Raw genomic sequence first — 21,163 nt, forward strand, 5'->3', positions numbered from 1 at the left:
GGGTGTTTCTTACAAGGTATGTCTGAGGTCATCATTATACGTATTGCTCGTGTTGTTAGCTATAGGTGAGTATTGTTATGAAGGAATATGACGTCCATGGGTTTTCAGTATTCATGTTGTTTTTACAGTTGCCATCTTTGGTTGATTGTTGCCTCGTGGCAAGTCTTGGTGTTGCTTTTAAGCATGTACAGGATGTATGATATTTTGAAAGGTACAGTAGGCGTGCATGTCATTTTGTTAGGAAGGACTCCCACTCCAGTGCATTGCATTGGTTCTTCAGAGGGAGTGTGCTTGCTTCCCACAGGGTGTGCAGTTTGTGTGTGTGATGGCCTACTCCAACTGGGAATAATGGGATTTTACAAAGGAGTGCATAACATGCATTGTTTTATGTTTTGTTGAGGGGGTGGGGGGGCATGGGTAGTGTGTGTCCCAATCCCCAAAACGATCACTCGGTTTTCAGTGCCAGCTGCTTGGGCGCCATTTTAATTTCCGTGCAGGGCTGGATACCTCGCTGTGTCTAGTAGTAACTGGAAAGATTTCTATAGCCTTGTGATTTGTGGTGCCAGTCAGTGTTTGCTCCTTTCTGTTGTGGCGGGCGCGTGCCTGCCCCTTCACAGCCATTAGTAATATGTTTCCTCCAAGAGAGGGGCAGAGCAGAAAGAAGCAACAATGCAAAGGCCAAAATAGAGTGCGCATTGCCCCGCCTTGCAGAAGAATTGGCAGGCAAGTCATTGGTTTTCGATTTTACAAATGGGACATTTTGGTGAACCCGGTTATGTTTGCACAATGCAATACTGCAAACGTACTTTATCTTAGTGTCGTATGCTCTTAGTTGCAAATGCTTTGTACCTGTTTAGCAACTTGTTTTGTGGCCGTTGTTTACCGCATGCGCTTGACTCCGGCAGTCTGTCGTGCTTACACACTCTATTGTGTACATTGTTTCAAACTGGGCAATGTCACAGGGGAAATCTGCAAGCAAACGTGCTTGATGCGTTGCGTTATGCATGGTATTCACTGAAAAAATGCAAAGCACTCGATCTATTAATTAAGACGCGTGTCCTCTGATGTTTGGGTTTTGGTTTATCTTGAACTCACTGATAAAATGCCTTGTGCTGGATGATGACTATTTTAGAACAACAACATGAAATGAGTTACTTTTAATCAAATGAGTGCACTCTGTCATTAAAATGAGGGCCAGGCCGTCCGCTGAGGGTCACTTGAGCACTAATGCTTCAGACAAAAAACACGGGGTGTTTTGTAGTGTTGTGAACAGTTAAAGTGAAAGTTGCGTGGTGCAGTGACCCAGGCACATCCTCATTTACTTCAGCTGTTGCAGTAGGGATACTTTTAAAGTGAGCATCCTGCACAGCTCTGAATCTATCATTTGTAAGGAGGATCCTCGATATATTGAACTATGGTTCCAATTTGAATTTCATTTTTTCTAGAAATATTTTTTTAAAATAATTTATTAGCATTTAGTTTACAAAATAAACCTTTTTGCTGCAATCACAATATTCACTAATTAGAGAGAAAAGAAAAAAGTAAAAAAGAGAAGAAAGAAAGCGAAAGGAAAAACGAGACTTCCATTTGAGAAATGAAAAAAAGAACATAAAAGGAAAACTTCAAGGTTTTTTTAAACGATTCAGTTAGAACCAGACTTCAATTACAGTCAAACATAATCCTCAAGACCTGTCTGTCAGTAGCTGAAACATTTCCTTTAAAAAGGCGAGCAAAACCAGTGATAAGGACATTCTTTTGCCCTGTTTCAGGGATATCCCTACATATTATCCCCACCAAAAATATTGCTGTCGTCTGCAATGCCATAGGCAATATTTTTGGGTGGGATAATTTGTGGGAGCAGGGGTTGCATGGGTGTCCCACGCACATTTAAAAATAATGCAGGGGATGCGGGGGTGTCCCCCGCAGGGTCCATGCCTCAATATTACCGCAAAATATGGCAATATCTTTGTATTGCAACATTTTTGCGGGATATTGACACATGGAACCATTTCAGGGTGTCCCACCAATCGCTGGGTATTGCCCTCCGAGATTCGTTAAAAAAACTTTCCCATCAGCCTGGTTCTAATAGGCCTAATTATTTTAGACACCTATAACATGCCTACGAATAAATGGTGAGACCCTTATAAATGAGGGCTGCGTGCAAGCTACTAGGGTATATGTGCTTGAGGGATTGCATTATACATGCTATTCAAGTGGACAGTGCATTCCCTGGGAACAGCATTTATTACAACTTGGCATAACGTGACATACTCACTGTAGCATGATTCAATGAACCAACCGTAACATAGGTATGTTATACATATGAATGTGATCATAGTGTGTGCACGGCACTTCACTCTGCAATCGGTCAAAATTGGCCACTATGCGTTAATGAGAGTCCTCCGTCTGTGAAATATTGGTCCAACTTGTATACACTGTTTGGAAGACTGTTTTGGAGTTTCAGAACAAGATGCAAGTTATTGTTTGTTTAAAACCAGGGCGGATGTTTGTTAAACCAAGTCCCCCCGAGTGACATCCCACTTACCCAGACTCCTAGGCAGGGTCTTGCGGAGCGAGCTCACCTCCTTAGCCTCAAAGGGGGGGGCTCCCCTTGGGGAGAAAGGTATGAATAGCTGTGATTTGTCACAGTAGGTAGCAGAGTGGTAAGGTTTAGACTTAGAGGTGGTGTGATAGGGGTCTAGGGCTACAACAACGTAACATATGGAGAACCAATAAGTCACATGAAAGCAAATGGCATTGGCTCGGCCTTGGGGAATTACATAGTGCAATGGTTTAAACTGGGCATTGTGTAATATGCGTATAGCACCGAAAAAAAGTGCTACCTGGACCATTTCCTTATGAGAGTCACAGTGTGTAAAGTATGGCATATGCAAATTTGCCAAGAAACAAAACATCTGTAGCCCCTCAGGGAGAAGGCCTAACAGGTACCCTAACTTCTTTGACAATGCATTCCTTAAAATGTATTATTTTGAAGAAAAACTGTTCCTTTGCGATTGTATGAAAATTGCCTAGGGAGCCCCTATGCTCCTTGACAAGTCTTTCTTACAAGCACATCTGCTTTTGGACAATTTACTGGAGCTGTGGGTGCTTTAGAGGGCACTATTTCCCTTCCTTTTTTGCCACACTTAAAGTGGTATGTAAAGGAGTGCTGTGAACTAGGCACAAGTTTCTAAGCCAAACATGAACGTGCAGTGCACCTTCACACCCACTTTAACTAGCCACCAGACTCCCAGCCAATTCGGATGATGCCAAATGTGATGGCGTTGAGTGATGCTGATAGCAGTGGACGCCGCTGGTGGTTCCAGTAGGTGGCACTGTGGAGGGGGCTTCTGATACATATTTTGGGCCATGGCAAGCTAAACCTCATTGACAGAGGCAAAACAGCCTGAAAATGCCTCTGGTTGCTTGTGATCTTGTACACAAGAGATGCGATCAGGCATTTCATGGCGAACCACTGCTTCTTTTGGTGTGAGAGAAAGCCTCATGCGAATATGGTTTTCACCTTCTGTATTGTAATGTCACTCTGAAGAATTACGGTCGGGGAGGTCGCACAGAGGAATGCAAGAAACCATGATATTGAAAATCTTCCAGCCATCAGCTGTGCATATTGCTGCTCATATTCCTAGCAGCCCCAAGATTGTATTGGAAATGGTTAGTACTCTTTCACTATCTAAGATTGTTTTACAAATGGTTAGTACTCTGACTATCTCAGATTGTTTTGCAAATGGGTAGCACTCTTTCACTATCAAAGATTGTTTTGCAAATGGTTAGTGTTCTTTGACTATCTAAGATTGTTTTGCAAATGGTTAGCACTCTTTCACTATCTAAGATTGTTTTGCAAATGTTAGTACTCCTTCACTATTTAAGATTGTTTTGCAAATGGTTAGTACTCTTTCACTATCTAAGATTGTTTTACAAATGGTTAGTACTCTGACTATCTCAGATTGTTTTGCAAATGGGTAGCACTCTTTCACTATCAAAGATTGTTTTGCAAATGGTTAGTGTTCTTTGACTATCTAAGATTGTTTTGCAAATGGTTAGTACTCTTTCACTATCTAAGATTGTTTTGCAAATGGTTAGTACTCCTTCACTATTTAAGATTGTTTTGCAAATGGTTAGTACTCTGACTATCTAAGAATGTTTTGCAAATGGGTAGCACTCTTTCACTATCAAAGATTGTTTTGCAAATGGTTAGTGTTCTTTGACTATCTAAGATTGTTTTGCAAATGGTCAGTACTCTTTCACTAAGATTGTTTTGCAAATGGTTAGTACTCTGACTATCTCAGATTGTTTTGCAAATGGTTAGCACTCTTTCACTATTTAAGATTGTTTTGCAAATGGTTAGTACTCTTTCACTAAGATTGTTTTGCAAATGGTTAGTACTCTGACTATCTCAGATTGTTTTGCAAATGGGTAGCACTCTTTCACTATCAAACATTGTTTTGCAAATGGTTAGTGTTCTTTGACTATCTAAGATTGTTTTGCAAATGGTTAGTACTCCTTCACTATTTAAGATTGTTTTGTAAATGGTTAGTACTCTTTCAGTATCGAAGATTGTTTTGCAAATGGTTAGTACTCCGACTATCTAAGAATGTTTTGCAAATGGGTAGCACTCTTTCACTATCAAAGATTGTTTTGCAAATGGTTAGCAATCTTTAACTATCTAAGATTGTTTTGCAAATGGTTAGTCCTCTTTCACTATTGGCATACTGGCTCAAATAATTATAGGTTCAAATTATGTTTAGAACAATGCCATTGATTATGGATCATTTGAAACCTTCGATCAATCACTCATTTGGAATTAGGTGCATACAAAACAAGGCCTACGCAGTGCACCTTCCACATGCACTTGCCTATGATGCCACATCTTTTGATGCCATGCCTTAGGATGTCACTTCCCATGACAGCAACACAGTCAAAGGTTGTACCCTAGTACTTGTCCCCACACCACAGGTAAATTGAAGCGTTGACAATTTGGCATTCCTGGCAATGGAGATACCTGTTCTACATTGCCACCTGGGGTGAGACGCAGAGGTGGCTTCCTTACTTGGCTGGGCACCAGAGCACTGATGAAGGAGCCCGAAGTGGGTACTTACTCAGGGAGGTGAGCACTGATGACAGTCCTCGGTTTGTGTGGTCTCTTCACTACTGAGCCTGCAGACTAGCAGGCAGGGATCTCGGGGCACAGATCACTCATTGGCAACACCAACTAGGCTGATGAGGACATAGAATGACCCAGACTTGGATGCACAATGGCTTCTCTTTTCTGGGGCTCACCAAGTCAAGTCATACATGCGGGGCACACACGTGGCTCCCACTCCAACGGAATAGACACGCGCAAGTGGTTAGCAGGCAAGGGCTTAAAGCATTGGGGAAAAAGCAGCAGAATGCTAGTCCTGGGGTTGTTTTCGAATTCCAAAGAAGAGGCTAGCAGGAGTAATGAAGAGAGGTGAGATGGGAAAAAGTGTGGGTGGGCCGAAAGTCAGCAAACCTTTGTTGTTGTAGATGATTTTGGGGTACATGCCAAGGGTGATTCCCGGAGGAACCCCACTGAACACTGCAGGCAGCCTCGTCTGTATATCTGGACAGTGGCTATGAGGGATGGAGCGGTGGAAGACTGGGCTGTACAGGTGACATGATTCTGATCTAACAGGCAGCAGGATGTTCACATCATGAAGTGGCACATGGGCACTTCCTCTTTCTTCTAATTTGTGTCCTTTGGAGATACGAGGAAACAAATGACTTATCTTAGGAGAATCACATAATGCAACCCTCTTAACCGAAGTGGTAATCGCACGAAGCTGAGAAGAAGCAAACACAAAAGCATGTTCCTTTAGACTACACAGCGATTGGATGTTTGTTAAACAAAAATATATTGTCAGTATCAATGCTAAGATCCTGAAGGGTGGTTCACCTAGGAAAGAGCAAGATGGAAGATCTTGTGTTTCCAGTTTTCACCTGTCTGAAGGCCTAAAGCCACAACCCTGGGGTTAAGAACAAAAGCACCAACTGCTCAAGACCCACCACAGCAACTACAAGCCACTGGCGAATGGACGAAAGGGTGAGCAAAATCAACAAATTTATTGGTGTACCACATGCTAACAATATAAAAAAATGGATCTCATTCTAAGTTTGGTGGTCCGGAAACAATGGTGCTGGTAAGCTAACCTGCACTGTTGTTTCTGGACCGGCAAACTAGGGTTAGACTGCCGGAGCCGCTGTCCCCAACAGGCCTGACCCTGCTGGTCACAACGGTCAAGGCAGGCAAAGCCATCACGGAAGCACCAGCACTGTTAACAACGGTGCCAGTGCTTCTGTGGTCCTCACTTCCATAGAGTCCTACATTTTGCTGGTGCCTAACTTCCCGGTAGCACCGGCACGGTTACCGCCAGACCCGTAATGAGCCCCAATGTATTTAAAAGATGGCAATCAGCACATATATTATATGCAATTATAATAAAGGGTGCACCATTAAAAGAAGCATTGATAAAATTGTTCATCACAACAGGCCCCTGCTCCATGTTCCCGTCAAAATAGCCCACTTCGTTTTGGGACGGTAACTTTCCCTGCTTTTGAATCACTTCAAATGTAGGCACTACTCCACCAATCTTTAAAAAGTTCGGAGTTATTGTATTAGTCAGATTATCAAACCAAATCATCAATCTGGTTTATCGTATAGGACCAAGCCTTCCTGATGAATTGCCTCACTTCAAAAACGAACTGAAGGGAAATGATTGCAGATATAACATGCTAAACTTACTCGCCAAATTCCACATGCCTTTTGCATGGGGGGCAGCCATTTCTGCTTGAATCCAAAATGAATAGGATATTTCACATGGTGCAGTTCATTTGTTAATTATGTGGTTGAAACATCAGATATTTTATTTCCATTTTCACTTTAAAGAAAGCACCAGCAGAATCTGCAGTCGAAATTTGAAGAATTCCGTTTTCCCTTGATTAAGGAACATCCTATCGAGATACTGCTCCAACGCACTCAATAACTTGATTGTCATATAATCAATCCCAGAGTTAGATACAACTCATCCATTTATTATTAAACCATAATTCGAGGGCTTGTAAGCCTGCTTCAACGTTACTTTGTATATGGGTTCAACAGTAGAGGACAAACACCATAGAATATGCAGACTAACACAGTGTAGATATATATATTTATTTATAATATTTATTATATAGCTTAATATGCTTATTTAACTAATATGCTTATTTATTTATTACATTTATTTTATAGTTTAATATGCTTGTGACACTGGAGGTTAGAGGATCCCTCCATTTGGAGGATCTCCGCCATCATCTCCTAGTATGAGCCCATGAAACACTTGTGTATAGGCGCGTTATAAATGCCATATCATATCATATCCTTGCCCAGAAAAGACTGGCTTCAAAGCTAACTGGTATCTATTTAAGAGCTCTCAAATCGGTTATATGTGGTTTTGCTGACCGAAAATTCAGAGTGGTACATTTCATCGCGAAGAAAATACTGAAAAACAGTGATTTCTTTTTAAATTTGGGATCCCACGATTGTCTACCCTCATAACGCCACCCCAGCCCGGCTCATTTTAACCCCTTACCCCAAATCCCTTTATATATTTATTTAAGATTTTGGGTGTTTTTCAGTATTATGATCTTCGGTGAAATGTACCGCTCTGAATTGTTTTCAGTATATTAACTGGGTACCCGCAAATCATGTCCAGCTAGCAACTGGGCAACTCTTTGGAACATTTCACTGCCTTCAGAAAAATGCATTAGGTATGTTTCTTAGTGTTACTTATCGCCCACACTGTGGGCAGCCAAATCTACTGCCTTTGCTTGTAAGTTTTTTACTTCAGAACACTGAAATGGAGTGAGAAAGTATTCTGGGATTAGTTTGTTATGGCTGTCTTGTGGAGTGTCTCGTGAGCATAAACACTTCATTGAGTAAGGACTGCGAGGATTGGTTGAGATGTAAAAATGGGGATATGTACTTACTTGAGATGCTTCAATTAAGAAACACATTTCAAATGACAATTAACCAGCATATCCCTAGAAAAGTGTACAATGGCAGCAGCAAAATGTCCCTCAACGAGTGGACAAAACAATACATACTGCTCCTTCTACTGTGGACCAGACTGTCACAGAAACTCGCACAGGAGAATCTCGAGGCAGCGCACTACCACCCTCAGAGATTCCTTTAATAAAACCTGTTAAATGGCTTAAATCAATTGGCCCCCACCAAAAAAAAAAACTGTTGCTCATTGTAATTTGAAATATAGTAAACCATGGCTTAAAGAGAATCTGAGCAATCCAAAAAAGTTGGTCAGATAGACATAAAAGTATGCAGGAAAAAGAAACAACAGACTCATAAGCACATGTTTATCAATCATCTACAAAAAAAGATCACAAGGGCAAAATCGAATTCTTACCAGTGCTAATTCGCCAAAGGAGATTGTTTCTCTTTCTTGCTGAATTATGATCGACAGAAGTGCTTAAAAGGCATATTCCTCCCTCCCAAGAAAGATGGCAAGAGTTAGCCCAGTTTTTTTATGAAAACATTAAAAAGATGAGTGCTCAATGTATCTCTTCAGCTATAAAGGAAGATATTGACAGTGTTGAAATCATAGCACTTGGGTAACCCCCCTCATATTTAAACTTTACCTCGTCCCAACTACTAACAGAGGGGTGTTTGTCGCAACTCGTGTGTGGAAAACGTGGTCCGGGGTCTCTTGACACATGGCTTATGAAAGATGTTATATGATATGATATGATATGATATGATATGGCATTTCTAACGCGCCTATACACAAGTGTTTCAAGGCGCGACGAGGCGGGGGAACAAGGGGAGACAGACAACGATCCTACTAGGCCAGGTGTCATTCAGATCGCGCAAGTGCAAGGGTAGAGGGGAAGGGAAACGTGCATGGGGAAATGGGAGAGGGGAAAGTGCAGTACAGGGTTATTAGCATACAGCATACTGGATAAATAACAAGGGCCAGCTGGTGGCAAGTGGGAGGTAAGTGCAGAAAAGTGCTGGGAAGGGGGGCTGTAGGGATACAGACACAGCCCCGCAGTGCAGGGGTTGCCGGGGAGGCAGTGCAGGGGAGAGTGGCTGGGCCAAGGACAGAGAACGGTGAGTGGGCCAGTTGCAGATTCAGTGCAGTTTCAGTAGTATTAGCAGGGGAGAGGGGGAGAGAAAGCGGAGGCAAAGAGGAAGGTTTTGAGGTGCTTCCGGAACCGGAGATGGTTCTCCTACCCTGACATACATCTGTCAGATCATAAACAACTCACTTTCTTATGGGAAAGTTAGGGTCTGTCTCAAGCTCGCATTGGTGACCCCTCTTTTGAGGAATGACACACTAGATGCTAGTAATCCAGGTAACTATTGCTCATTAGCACCGTGGGCAGCATTGTAAACCAATGAAAATGTTTGGAAGCGGGTTGTATGAACCAAGGAAAGACCACACTCAGAGCATTTTGATTGGTTAAGGGTACCTCCCTTCCTTTCCCTGCTCCACCTTCACCACTTCGCACCAGTGTAGTTTGACACAGGTTCTAATGTTGTAGAAAACGGACAGTGCTGCTGGTCAGTGAAGTCCATTTTCATGTTGATAACATCACAGTCATCAAGCAGCACTGTGCGGTGCAGGTCCATGCCACAAAGGTATGTTTCTTTTAGGAAAATCCACCATTAACAGGGTGCTAACGGTCATATTAACCTAAGCTGAAGGCCGACCATGTTGGTAACGGCACCACCACCAGCGTTAAGCGACAATCACTCCGTTCGAGCCCTTAACTTGGGCTGCAGGCCATTACCGACTGGGTCGGCCCTCCGCCTTGGTTAATATCGCCTCAATAAGATGTTGGAAGCGCAGGTAACTTCCCAGTTGCAATACTTTGTGGCTATATCAGGTGGGCTGGATGACGTACAGGCAGGTTTTTAGACCATTTGCTAATACAGAATGAGTGCTGGTAGTAGCACGGGATGGTCTTACATGTTGAGTGGATTCAGAGAAGATGGGCGCTTTGGTCTTACTGGATTTGTCCGTGGCCTTCGGTATCATGGCCACTAAAATGTTGTTAGAGAGGCTGTACAATATGGGCATTAAAGGCAGTGCCTGGAGATGGCTGAAGTATTTCCTTACAAATCGAGCCGAATTTGTGTCATTAGCACCTTTTGCTCTACTCAGAGACCTATCTCCTGTGAAGTCCCACAGGGCTCATCACTGAGTCCACTGTTATATAATGTCCATATGAGACCACTGGCTGAGTTAATTCATAGGGTACGGATAGTTTTCTTTATGTATGCTGATGACACCCAGCTGATTCTTCACCGAAGCAATCAGGAGGAATCGCTATTGGGAAATTTGAAAGCTGTATGGAACAAGTTAAAATCGGGATTGGTTCCAATTGTTTGCAGACAAAAGTTCAGAAAATTGATGCATGCATCTGTTCCAGTAAAGCTGGACACATGTTATCTACTGAACCATTGTCACCAGATGTCAATATTAAAAGAGAGCAGGCATGGCAAGATTATTTATTATTGGCCAGCCTCATTTGGCCCCTGCCCACAACCGTCTAAATCGGTTTGCAATTTAGGTATTCGTCTGGATACAGATCTCTTCATGCCCAACCAGATTAGCAAACTCACTAGCAGCTGGTTTATGCTATATATCTAATATTCAGCCTAGATCAGTTTCTTCAGTGTACTTATTGCTCCTAGATGTAGATTCAAAAGTGGAGTGGTTGCTCTTTTTCTGTGCAGGCAGCACCGCCACGGAATGCCTTGCCTCCACCTTTTCCTTTGCTGGAAAATCATTTGGCTTTTTAGGAAAGCATTGAAAACTGTTCACTTTCCTAGATAAATGGCTGTGCATGTTGGTATTTAAGCTGCTATTGCATGTCCTAAACAATGTGCCTTGATGCTCGTTTGGTTGCTAGATGCTGTTGTGTGTTATAAATCCAGTACATGCATACATATATACATGCATATATACAAACATGATTGAGCACCTGAATTCAGACCATTCTTAAACAGAACACTGCCAAGATCTTTGGGGGTCATCACAAGAGCTGTAAAAAATGCGTTCGTAATGCTATTACTACCACATTAATGCTCCGCCCAACTAGGAGTTGGGGGGAAAGTTTGAGATTTACCTCTGGTCTGGCTTTGAGCTGGAGGTAAATCTGGTCACTTTCCATCCATTTTTGGTGCTATGACTGCAGCGCTATTAGCACACGCTAATAGCGTCACAAATGTCCCATTGGTTCCAATGGACCCAATACAAATTGGGATTTACCGCTTTACCACACCTCGGGATCTAGCACTAAAAGCACTGGACCGAGTTGCAGTAACGCTATTTGCATTGAGCTGGGGATAATTCTGTCAATTTTCCATCTATTTTTGGTGCTGTTACTGCGGTGCTAGTAGCACACGGTAATAGCACCAAAAATTCACCATTGGGGGTCCACAACTCGGGATCCGGCCAGATTCAAACTCTTTTGAATCAATACCGAGTAGCAGCATTTCAAAGTGTAAAATGCTGCATAATGCTACTTCAAGAAAATGTGCCAAGTATTTCCCAAATGCTGTCATTTCACGCTTCCCAAACACCTGCGGTCTAGTGTTTAGGTTGCTGACTTTGAAATTGACAAACCTAGTCTTTTACACTTGCTTCCAGAAGTTATTGAATTGGTGTAAGTTTGGGCAAACATCTTCATCTGTTTGTCTGTACACATTGTGCGTTATTCTAAACAGGCTGAACAGTTCCCTTTGAGAAAGCCTAGATGGGATTGAGTTCACAGCATTACTCCACAATACAGTTGTCACACAAAATGATCTTCTGTCCCATCATGAAACATTTGTCACAATGTATAGTACATATTTTTAGATTCACGTGATCTTTCAAATATCATAGGATGTGTATTGTCTTTAGGAAAACAATAGCAATCCTCACCTTGACATTTTATCAGAAAGAGCAGCAGCAGTATTCCAGCCATCTTGGACAACGCGCCTCACTCCTTTCTGCACGGGGCGCCCCACTTTGCAACGTGAGAGAGCAAGGGTCGCCCTCTCTATTTATAGCCTTATTTCTGCACGTGGCTTAATGGAAGATGATGCTCGCGGTTTTTTTTTCTTCCCTCAACGGTATTGCTGTGGGCGATGAACTCAAACATTGACGATGATGTTTTCAAAGGATGGGTCATGGTGTTGACGGGTGTGGCGCCACAGGCAGCAAAGGCAGTTTGCCCTCCAGAGTCTAGTACGAGTGTAAGCAATAGGGTAACATTAGCCGTGTGAAACCAGAAGTACCATGCCATCCCTCTAGAATATTGAACCCTCTGTTTTTCACTTTTAACCCTGAGTGGCTATTGATTTTTTTTTTTCTAGAGGAGTCCTAATCCACCAGAAATGTGGGTAAAATAGGGTCTCCCTGAGAAACCCTGAGTCTCTCACGGTCAGGCAATATCAAGTACTATGTTGTCCGTATGTACCCTCCATAGCTGGAAGCTGGGGCATTACTGGTCGGTGGCAGCCATGTTCAGCGTTGCCGTTCACCTACTCCTGGTCCCCATGTAAAATCCAGTACACAGCTATGCAGCAAGCCTTTGTTCCTGTATATCTATGTGTTTATGGGATAAGGTTGCGTGTCATTATGGACATGAGATCCTTGTAGCACACGGTCAGCAGGGCTCCTGTCCAGATAGGACCACATTGCCATTCGAGATGGAACGGCCACGTCACCACACCATGCCCATGCGCAGAAGACTGTCTCCTTACCTGTTTGCTGGCACTGTGGAACCGCACCTCACAACATCTCCAAAGATGCTACATGTCCCTGGGTCGCACGTCAGGGGTGGGTGCTCGCTCCAATCCATTTTGGAAACTGCACATCTGATGTATCTCAAATTGCCACGTACTCCTCGCACGCACAAACACCTAATGCATTGCAGATGTAATATGTCAATTTTATGTCCATCAGGAAAATGACAATGTAATTGGTAAAATCATCAGCTATGGCGATGGGCAAAGCTCTTAGAGGATCTAGAGCTTCCTGGTCAATGGGATTCCTTTGGAAGGAGTCCACAATGTCAATACTGGCATACATTTCAGCTTTTCTAGCTGCGGCCGGTGTAAAGAACACATATTGTAGCAACCTATTACAATGGGCTAGGCAACAGACGGCATACCCCAATGTGCTAATAGCATAGGAACAGCCAGTGGACATAATGAAAAAAGTCTACACTGCCGAAGCTGTAGTCAGTGAACTTTATATAACGTCCAGGTTTGATATGATATGATTGGTTATTTATAATGCTGCTTAATACCCCCAAGGTTTATAAGCGCAGCCCCGGGCTGGAACCTGTGTTGCTCCATGTCGTCTTGCTTCCAAGGCGAGCACGTTGCCGCTGAACTATCCTTCCAAGACAGAGACAGTGGTCACATTGCAAAGCATAGAGAACATGTTCTGTCGGAATCTACTATCCCTACCACAGCGAGATCCAACTTCTTCAGTCCGGGTGAACTGGGGATGAGTTATATAGAGGATGGTCAAGTCATAGCCCGGATTTGATAGGGCTCTCCACATGGGCAAATCTTGGTGCCACATTGTCAGGTCAGATTATTGGGAATAAAATGGGTTGTGATCGGCGGAAAACAATTAGATGGCTGAAACATGTTAGCTCTAGCCTGGCCTCAATGAATACAAGCCATTGGTTGAACCAACCCGAATCTATAGAACGATCCTGTAGGGGAAGGAATTATTACTTACATAATATAATGTACGAAGAATGAACTCTGAGTATGAGAAACCCTCTAGAAGAGCACACATGGCAATTTCACTCTCATACTTATCACAGCCCTCCTTGGAATGGTGTCCTGCCATTGGTAAGCGTTTTCATCTAACACGCCTCGGGTTCAATTGCCTCCCATTAAACACTGTGAAGGGTAGTTGGCCAGGAATGAAGCCTGAGTCATGGATGTGACATTTTTGTATGGAAACCATTGGGCACCTTTTATTCTTCTACCGAACCTAAGTAGTTCGACAGAGGACACTAAAGCCACTCTTAATAAGTAGAGGGTTTCATCAATTTATTCCAGCCTTATTTAATTGTCTCATGTAACTAGACAAAGTGCCCTAATTCATGGAAAAGGGTGCATGGATCCTGCAAAGCCTGAGTGCCGAGAATGACTCTGCGCGGCCCTACTCGCAAAGTTTCCAATGCGGGCTCCGCATAGTCATGGAATTCAAAACGCATTCCAACCCGCAAAGAAAACTGAGCTGCAAGAGGAACGCCCTCAACATGCTCCCATGCAATCCATAAACAAAGCCATATCCCTGCATCAGTGCAAACCTCTGCGTCTACCCCTGACCCACCATCCAGCACCACTGCGAAACCATGCAAGCTCCCTTGTAAGTCGATGCACACGCCTACAAACCGCACAAGCTCCCTCGTAAGTCATTGCGGCACCCCTGCGAAAAAGCGCAAGATCCCTTTTAAGTCAATGCTTCACACCTGCGAAAACACGCAAGCACACTTGTAAGTCAAAGCGGCACCCGTGCAAAACCGAACGAGTTCCCTCGTAAGTCAGGGCTGCACCACTGCGCAAATGCACGAGCACCCTCATAAGTGAAGGCGGCACCTCTGCGAAAACGAACAAGCTCCTCCATAAGTCAAAGTGACACCCTTGCGAAACCGTGCAAGGTCCCTCATAAGTCAGAGCTACACCCCTGCGAAACCGCACAAGCTCCCACGTAAGTCAGGGTGGCACCGCACAAAACAGCTCATAAGACAAGCTACACTCTTGCAAACTCCTGCAAACATGCGCAAGCACCCATGGTAATAACGGCTGCACCCCTGTGAAATCGCGAACACTCCCTATACTCCCAAAGCAAACAAGCTTCCGGCATATATCCACACTGCACATCAGCCCCGTCAAGTCCTGACACCACCCACCAGCCCCCATGACCTCTGCCACTACTCCCAGGAAGCCCCCTCAAGTCCTGACACCACCCACCATCCCCCCTCACCTCTGACAGTACTGCAGGTAGCCCCCTGACAGTACAACCACCTGCAAACACTGCCCTAACCTCTGCCACTACCCTCAGGCAGCCCATCAAGTCCTGACACCACCCATGAGCCCCCTTCACCTCCACCACTACCCCAGACAGCCCCTTGACAGTACAACCCATTCCCCACACCACCCTCATCTCCGCCACTACCCCCAGGCAGCCTCCTCAAGTCCTGATACCAGCCACCAGCCCCCTTCATCACCAACACTACCTCCAGGGAGCCTGCTCAAGTCCTGGCACCACCCATCAGCCCCCCTGACCTCGAACACTACGCTGGGCTGCCCCCTGACAGTACATCTGCCTGCCCAAACTGCCCTCACCTCTGCCACTACCCCAGGGCAGCCTCCTCAAGTCCTGAGACCAACCAGCAGCCCACCACATCTCTGATGCTAAACCCAGGCAACATCCTCAAGTCCTGACACCACCCACCAGCCCCCATCACCTCCGCCACTACCCCAGGAAGACCCCTGACAGTACAACCCCCTCCCCACACCACCCTCACGTCTGCTACTACCCCAGGGAGCCCCCTCAAGTCCTGACACCACGCAGCAGACCCCATCACCTGAGCCACGATCCCATGCAGTCCCCTGACAGTACAACCCCCTCCCCACATAGCCCTCACTTCCACCACAACCCTCAGTCAGCTCGCTCAAGTCCTGACACCACCCACAAGGCCCAATCACCCCAGCCACTACCCCAGGCAGACCCATGACAGTACAACCATCTCCCCATACCACCCTCAGCTCCGCCACTACCCCCAGGTAGCCCCCTCAAGTCCTGATACCAACCACCAGCACCCCTCTTCTCAATCACTACACCCAGGTAGCCCCCTGACAGTACAACCCCCTGCTCACATGGCCCTCACCTACATCACTACCACCAGGTAGCCCCCTCAATTCCTGATACCAACCACCAGTCCCCCTCATCTCCAAAACAACCTGCTGCCAGCCCCCTCAAGTCCTGACAACACCCAACAGCTCCCTCACCTCTGTCACTACCTCACACAGCCCCCCAACAGTACAACACCCTACCCCCACTGCCCTTACCTCCACCAATACCCCCAGGAAGCCCCCTTAAGTCCCAAAGCCAACCACCAGCCGCCCGCATCTCCACCACTGCACCCAGGCAGCCCCCTCAAATCCAGACACCACCCACCACCCACTAGCCGCCATCACCTAAGCCACTACCACAGGCAGTCCCCTGACAGTACAACGACCTGCCCACTTCTCCCTCACCTCTGCCACTACCCCCAGGCAGACCCCTCAAGTCCTGATACCATCTGCCAGCCCCCCTCTTCTCTGCCACCACCCCCAAGGAGCCCCCTCAAGTCCTGATACCACCCACCAACCCACCTCGCCTCTAACACTACCCAGGCAGCCCCTTGACAGTACAACCCCCTCTCCACACTGCCGTGTAGTGGAATTTACAACACGGCAGACTCCAGACCAGGACTCTTTCCACTGTAGCGCACAATAAAAACATTTTTTTTATTTTATTGATTTCGTATTCTGCTTTGAGAAGGCACCCAACCCGTCTCACACCCCCCTTGACAAACACCCCCATGTCGCAATGGACCATAAACCAGGCCGGTGTGTAATAATGAAATATTTATTTATTTTCAAATTGAAATGCAAAATCAAACAAATCAAATTTAGGGCAGCAATCACCAGTGTGGTGTTAATATACAGCAAAATGTTATAAAACACTTAATTTAATCTTTCTGATATCAGATACATAAGTTATAAATGGAGATGGAAGCAAGATCACATTTTGTCATACTTATAGATGGCACAACTGTTATGCACTTCCCCTGCAACACTCCCCTAAACACCTGCTGACAACATTTTGTGTGGGTGGAAAGGAATAGCAAGGAGTCAGAAATATGAGGGAAAAATCAGATTGGAAATTCGACCTACCATTCCAGAGTGGGAGCCCAAAAAGGAAATGAAAACCTTGAAAAGGGAGCAAAATGGCACTCGAAGTTCACTGGATGATTAGAGGTCAGTTTATATGTGCGGTAGAATGGATAGAACAGGAATTTGGGTGGCTGTACTAAAGAGGCAAGGAAGCTTACAAACTACTGGGCAACGTACTAAGCAACATGAATCCAGGTGAGAACATCGACTTTGCGAAGGAAAACAATACAGCAAAATCACACGTGGCAGAATTGCATTTTCTTATTTTTCATAGATTTTAAACAAGCAAACAGCTAGGGAAATGAGCTTAGCAATCAAAATCGGTAATCAGTTTTTGGGGTGGGAAACAAAGGCACATAACAGATAGGATACTGAAGTGAAGGGATGACTCTTATGGGGTGACAGTATGGGTTTCTTTATAGGAAAAGAAAATCAGATTTTATAACGAAAGCAATCACACGGGCAAAAATCGGTTTTGTTAACAAAATGATTTGTTCTACTGAGACTGTTTTTTAGTGGCTAGATTATTAAAGAAAGACACTGCACGCAAGGAGGTTAATTTGCAATTTTAACCATTTTGTGCCCCATTCCTCCCTACAGCGGAATTAATTTATTTATTTTAAAAATGCTATTAAGGACTTACACAGACCCTATATATAACCATAGACCGAAGACAGAAAAACCTTTCTCCCAAGAGCACGGCCTGCAGGGTAGAAAAGGTACCTGCCAGGCCTGGGGCTTGAGCGAAAAGTCAAGGAGCAGCCACAATACTAGAAGGAAGGAAAACAATATTCATATTCCTCCTCACCCTGCACCAGTATCGGGGAAGGGGGAACAGAGAAACGGGTGCCTGGAAGACACGGGCGAAGGAGAGAAACATGGAAGAACGGGTGCACTCGCCAACATACCGGGATATCCAGACAGACAGCAACCGGATTGAGGCAGCGTATGATTTTATATGGACCCACATAACACGGTAACAACTTTCACTTTCCACAAATGGAGAGATGTTTTGTTGACAAACATACGGGATCACCAGGATGGTAAACGGGGGCAGGACAATGTCGTCTATCCGCCTGCCTCTACGCGCGTGCCTGAGCAGTGTGCAGATGAGCGGAAACCGCTGATCGAATGTTCACCAAAGAATCCCGTATGGATTTCGCTGCTGGTACCTGTTCCAGGGAGGGCATAGGGAGAGGGAGAACCCTGGTATTCTGCCCCTACATGGCATAGAAAGGAGAACAGCCTACTGAAGAGTGTCTGGAGTTATCATATGCCAACTCTGCGGCCCCCCAAAACCGACAACCAATCCGATTGATGTTGCAAACAGAGATAACATAAATATTGTTCCATTGTGGCATTGTTACGTTCGGTTTGTCCGTCAGTCTGTGGATGGTAGGTTGAGGAGAGGCGTGCGTCAATGCCCAAGGAAGTGGTCAAAGCACAACAACAACGAGATGTGAATTGAGACCCCCGGTCCGATATCATCACTGTAGGGAGTCCAAAGTACCTGACTACATGGTCAAAAAACAAGACCGCCACCCCGGCGGCCGAGGGAATCCCTTGACAGGGTATAAAACAGGACATTTTAGTAAAGACATCTACCACCACCAAAATGGAGGACATGCAGTCCACAACAGGTAACTCAACCATGAAGTCTAGGGTCACAGTGTGACAGGGGCATCCGCATCAACAACCCCACTTGTTTTCTGGTTTGTCTTTTACACTGAGTGCAGATGGAACATCTAGAGACATAATGGTTCACATCTTCTTTCATTCCAGGCCAGAAACACCAACGCCGTAACAGATCGTAAGTCTTGGCTTGGCCCGGATGTGCGGCCAATCGGGAGTCATGAGACCATTCCAAGGTGAGCTTTCTGGAACGGACATCCGGGAGATATAACAATCCCTGGATATAGGGAAGTCCCGCCACCAATTGCACGTCCAGGTGGTCTAGAAGGGAAGGGTGATCAAAGGCCCATTGCTTCAGTCGGCTTAGAAGAGAAACAGAGACCGAACAGACACAGACCACTGCCCCAGAGGGAAGTATAGTAGGCTGTGGTTTGGGAGTGTCAACATCCACACCAATGCGGGACAAGGCATTGGCCTTACCATGTAGAGGACCGGACCGGTAAGTGACTGTAAAATCGAAAAAGGAGAAAAACAAATGCCATCGTACTTGACGGGCGTTGGTACACTTGGCTTGAGACAGAGCCTGTAGGTTGCGATGATCAGTGCACACAAGAACAGGGTGGCGGGTACCCAAAAGATGGTGTCTCCATTCCTTGAACGCGGCTCTGATAGCCAATAATTCTCTTTCCATGATGGTATAATTGTGTTCGGATGGAGACAGAGCCCTGGAATAATATGCCCCTGGGTGTAACCGCCATGTGGAAGGGCAAACTTGTGAGAGAATGGCCCTTACAGCGATGGCGGATGCATCCACTTCCATTATAAAAGGAAGAGACGGGTTGGGATGCTGCAGGACAGGGGCGGAAGTGAATGCCTCTTCGAGTGTCCGAAAAGCCTCCTGGGTTTGCTGATCCCAACAAAACGGGACAGACTGACTCGTAAGCCGAGTAAGTGGAGCAGCTTTTTTTTAAAAAGAGGCAATGAACCACCTGTAAAAATTGGCGAAGCCCTAGAATTATTGTAGGGATTTCACAGTAGTCGGGACGGGCCAATCTAATACAGCTTGCACCTTAGAGGAGCACATGTCTACCCTTGGTCTGATATTCAGAATCCTAAGAATTCCACTGAAGTAGTGTGAAAACACATTTCTCCAGTTTGGCAAACAATGAATGTTTCCGAAGGCGTTGCAAAATGGAACGGACGTGTTGCACATGATGTGGTAAGGTGTCAGAGAAGATCAAAATATCATCTAAATAGACCACTATGTAACAGTCCAATATGTTGCGGAAAATGTCATTGACAAAATGTTGGAATGTAGCAGGGGCATTGCACAAGCCGAAGGGCATGACGAGGTATTCGTAAAGATCAAACTTGGTTTTAAAAGCGGTCTTCCATTCATCGCCCTCCCGCATATGTACAAGATTGTACCCGCCTCTTAAATCTAACTTGGTAAACACCAAAGATGAAGACAGTTTATCCAGCAGTTCGGAAATGAGCGGCAATGGATACTGGTTCTTAATGGTGATCTTATTGAGGGCATTGTAGTCCACACAGGGGTGACGATCCCCCTCCTTTTTGGGCACAAAGAATATCGGAGAGGCCGCTGGGGACTGAGCATGCCTGATGTGCCCCAACCGCAAGCCTTTGTCGATGTACTCCCGCAGATACTCTTCTTCTTTTTGAGTTAAGGATTATATACGACCATGAGGAATTACACCAGGTCTATAGGACAGTCATAACTCCAATGAGGCAGAAGTTTCTCTGAGAGGCCCTTGTCAAAAACATCCTTATATTCTGAATACACTCAGGGCAGTTCTGGAGCAGGGTTGTGCAATGTAGCGCTGATGGAAGAAACGTTAGCCACCATTACTAGACAGGGTGAAACCCCTGCCTCAGGATGATATAGCTAATATTGTTTGGCACAATAATCAGATGTGAATTGCACCGTTTGTTGATCCCAATCAATGACGGGGTTATGCCTTTTTAACCATGAAAGACCGAGTATCACCCCGAACTGAGGTGTGGAAATTAGATCAAAAGAAATCCATTCAAAATGCCCCTCAGAGGTGGATATATGTATAGGGCCGTATGTTCTGTGATATCCCCTGAAACCAGGCATGAACCATCCACAGCTTGTACCTCTTCAGGCCTGGTTTTCGGATATGTAGGCAACTCATGTTGTTTGGCCAAATATACATCCATGAAGTTGCCACTGGCGCCAGAGTCCACCATGACCGGACAAGAGAAGGAAACATTGGGGGAAGCCGTAGAAAAACACATCAACAAGTATATATGAGATGACGAAGAAGGATCACCCGAACCGTCTGTGGGTACACTCATCCTTCCGGTTCAGTTCAAGGACGAGTCTTGGCGTTTCCTGCCGTTTTTGCTGGTCTTTTAGGGCACACACTAACATAATGGCCAGCTTGGCCACAATAGAAACACAGGTTATTCGTGACCCGTCTCTCTCGCTCTGCCGTAGTTAGTGGGCCTCTGGTGGCCCCAATTTGCATGGGTTCTACATCTCCT

General features: G+C 45.2%; 1 protein-coding gene across 1 annotated transcript in view; it reads right to left on the bottom strand.

Moving 5' to 3' along the window:
• The window catches only part of LOC138493140 (zinc metalloproteinase-disintegrin-like ohanin), a 415,575-nt gene extending 403,518 nt beyond the window's left edge, over positions 1 to 12,057 (bottom strand). Inside the window, exon 1 of the mRNA XM_069620331.1 lies at positions 11,970 to 12,057. Coding sequence (XP_069476432.1) covers positions 11,970 to 12,012 — 43 coding nt within the window. The 5' untranslated portion in view covers positions 12,013 to 12,057. The remainder of the gene's footprint in view (positions 1 to 11,969) is intronic.
• Positions 12,058 to 21,163: the final 9,106 nt, after the last annotated feature.

This window comes from Ambystoma mexicanum, chromosome 10, assembly GCF_040938575.1.
Source record: "Ambystoma mexicanum isolate Mex_15411 chromosome 10, UKY_AmexF1_1, whole genome shotgun sequence".
NCBI classification, from domain to species: Eukaryota; Metazoa; Chordata; class Amphibia; order Caudata; family Ambystomatidae; genus Ambystoma; species Ambystoma mexicanum.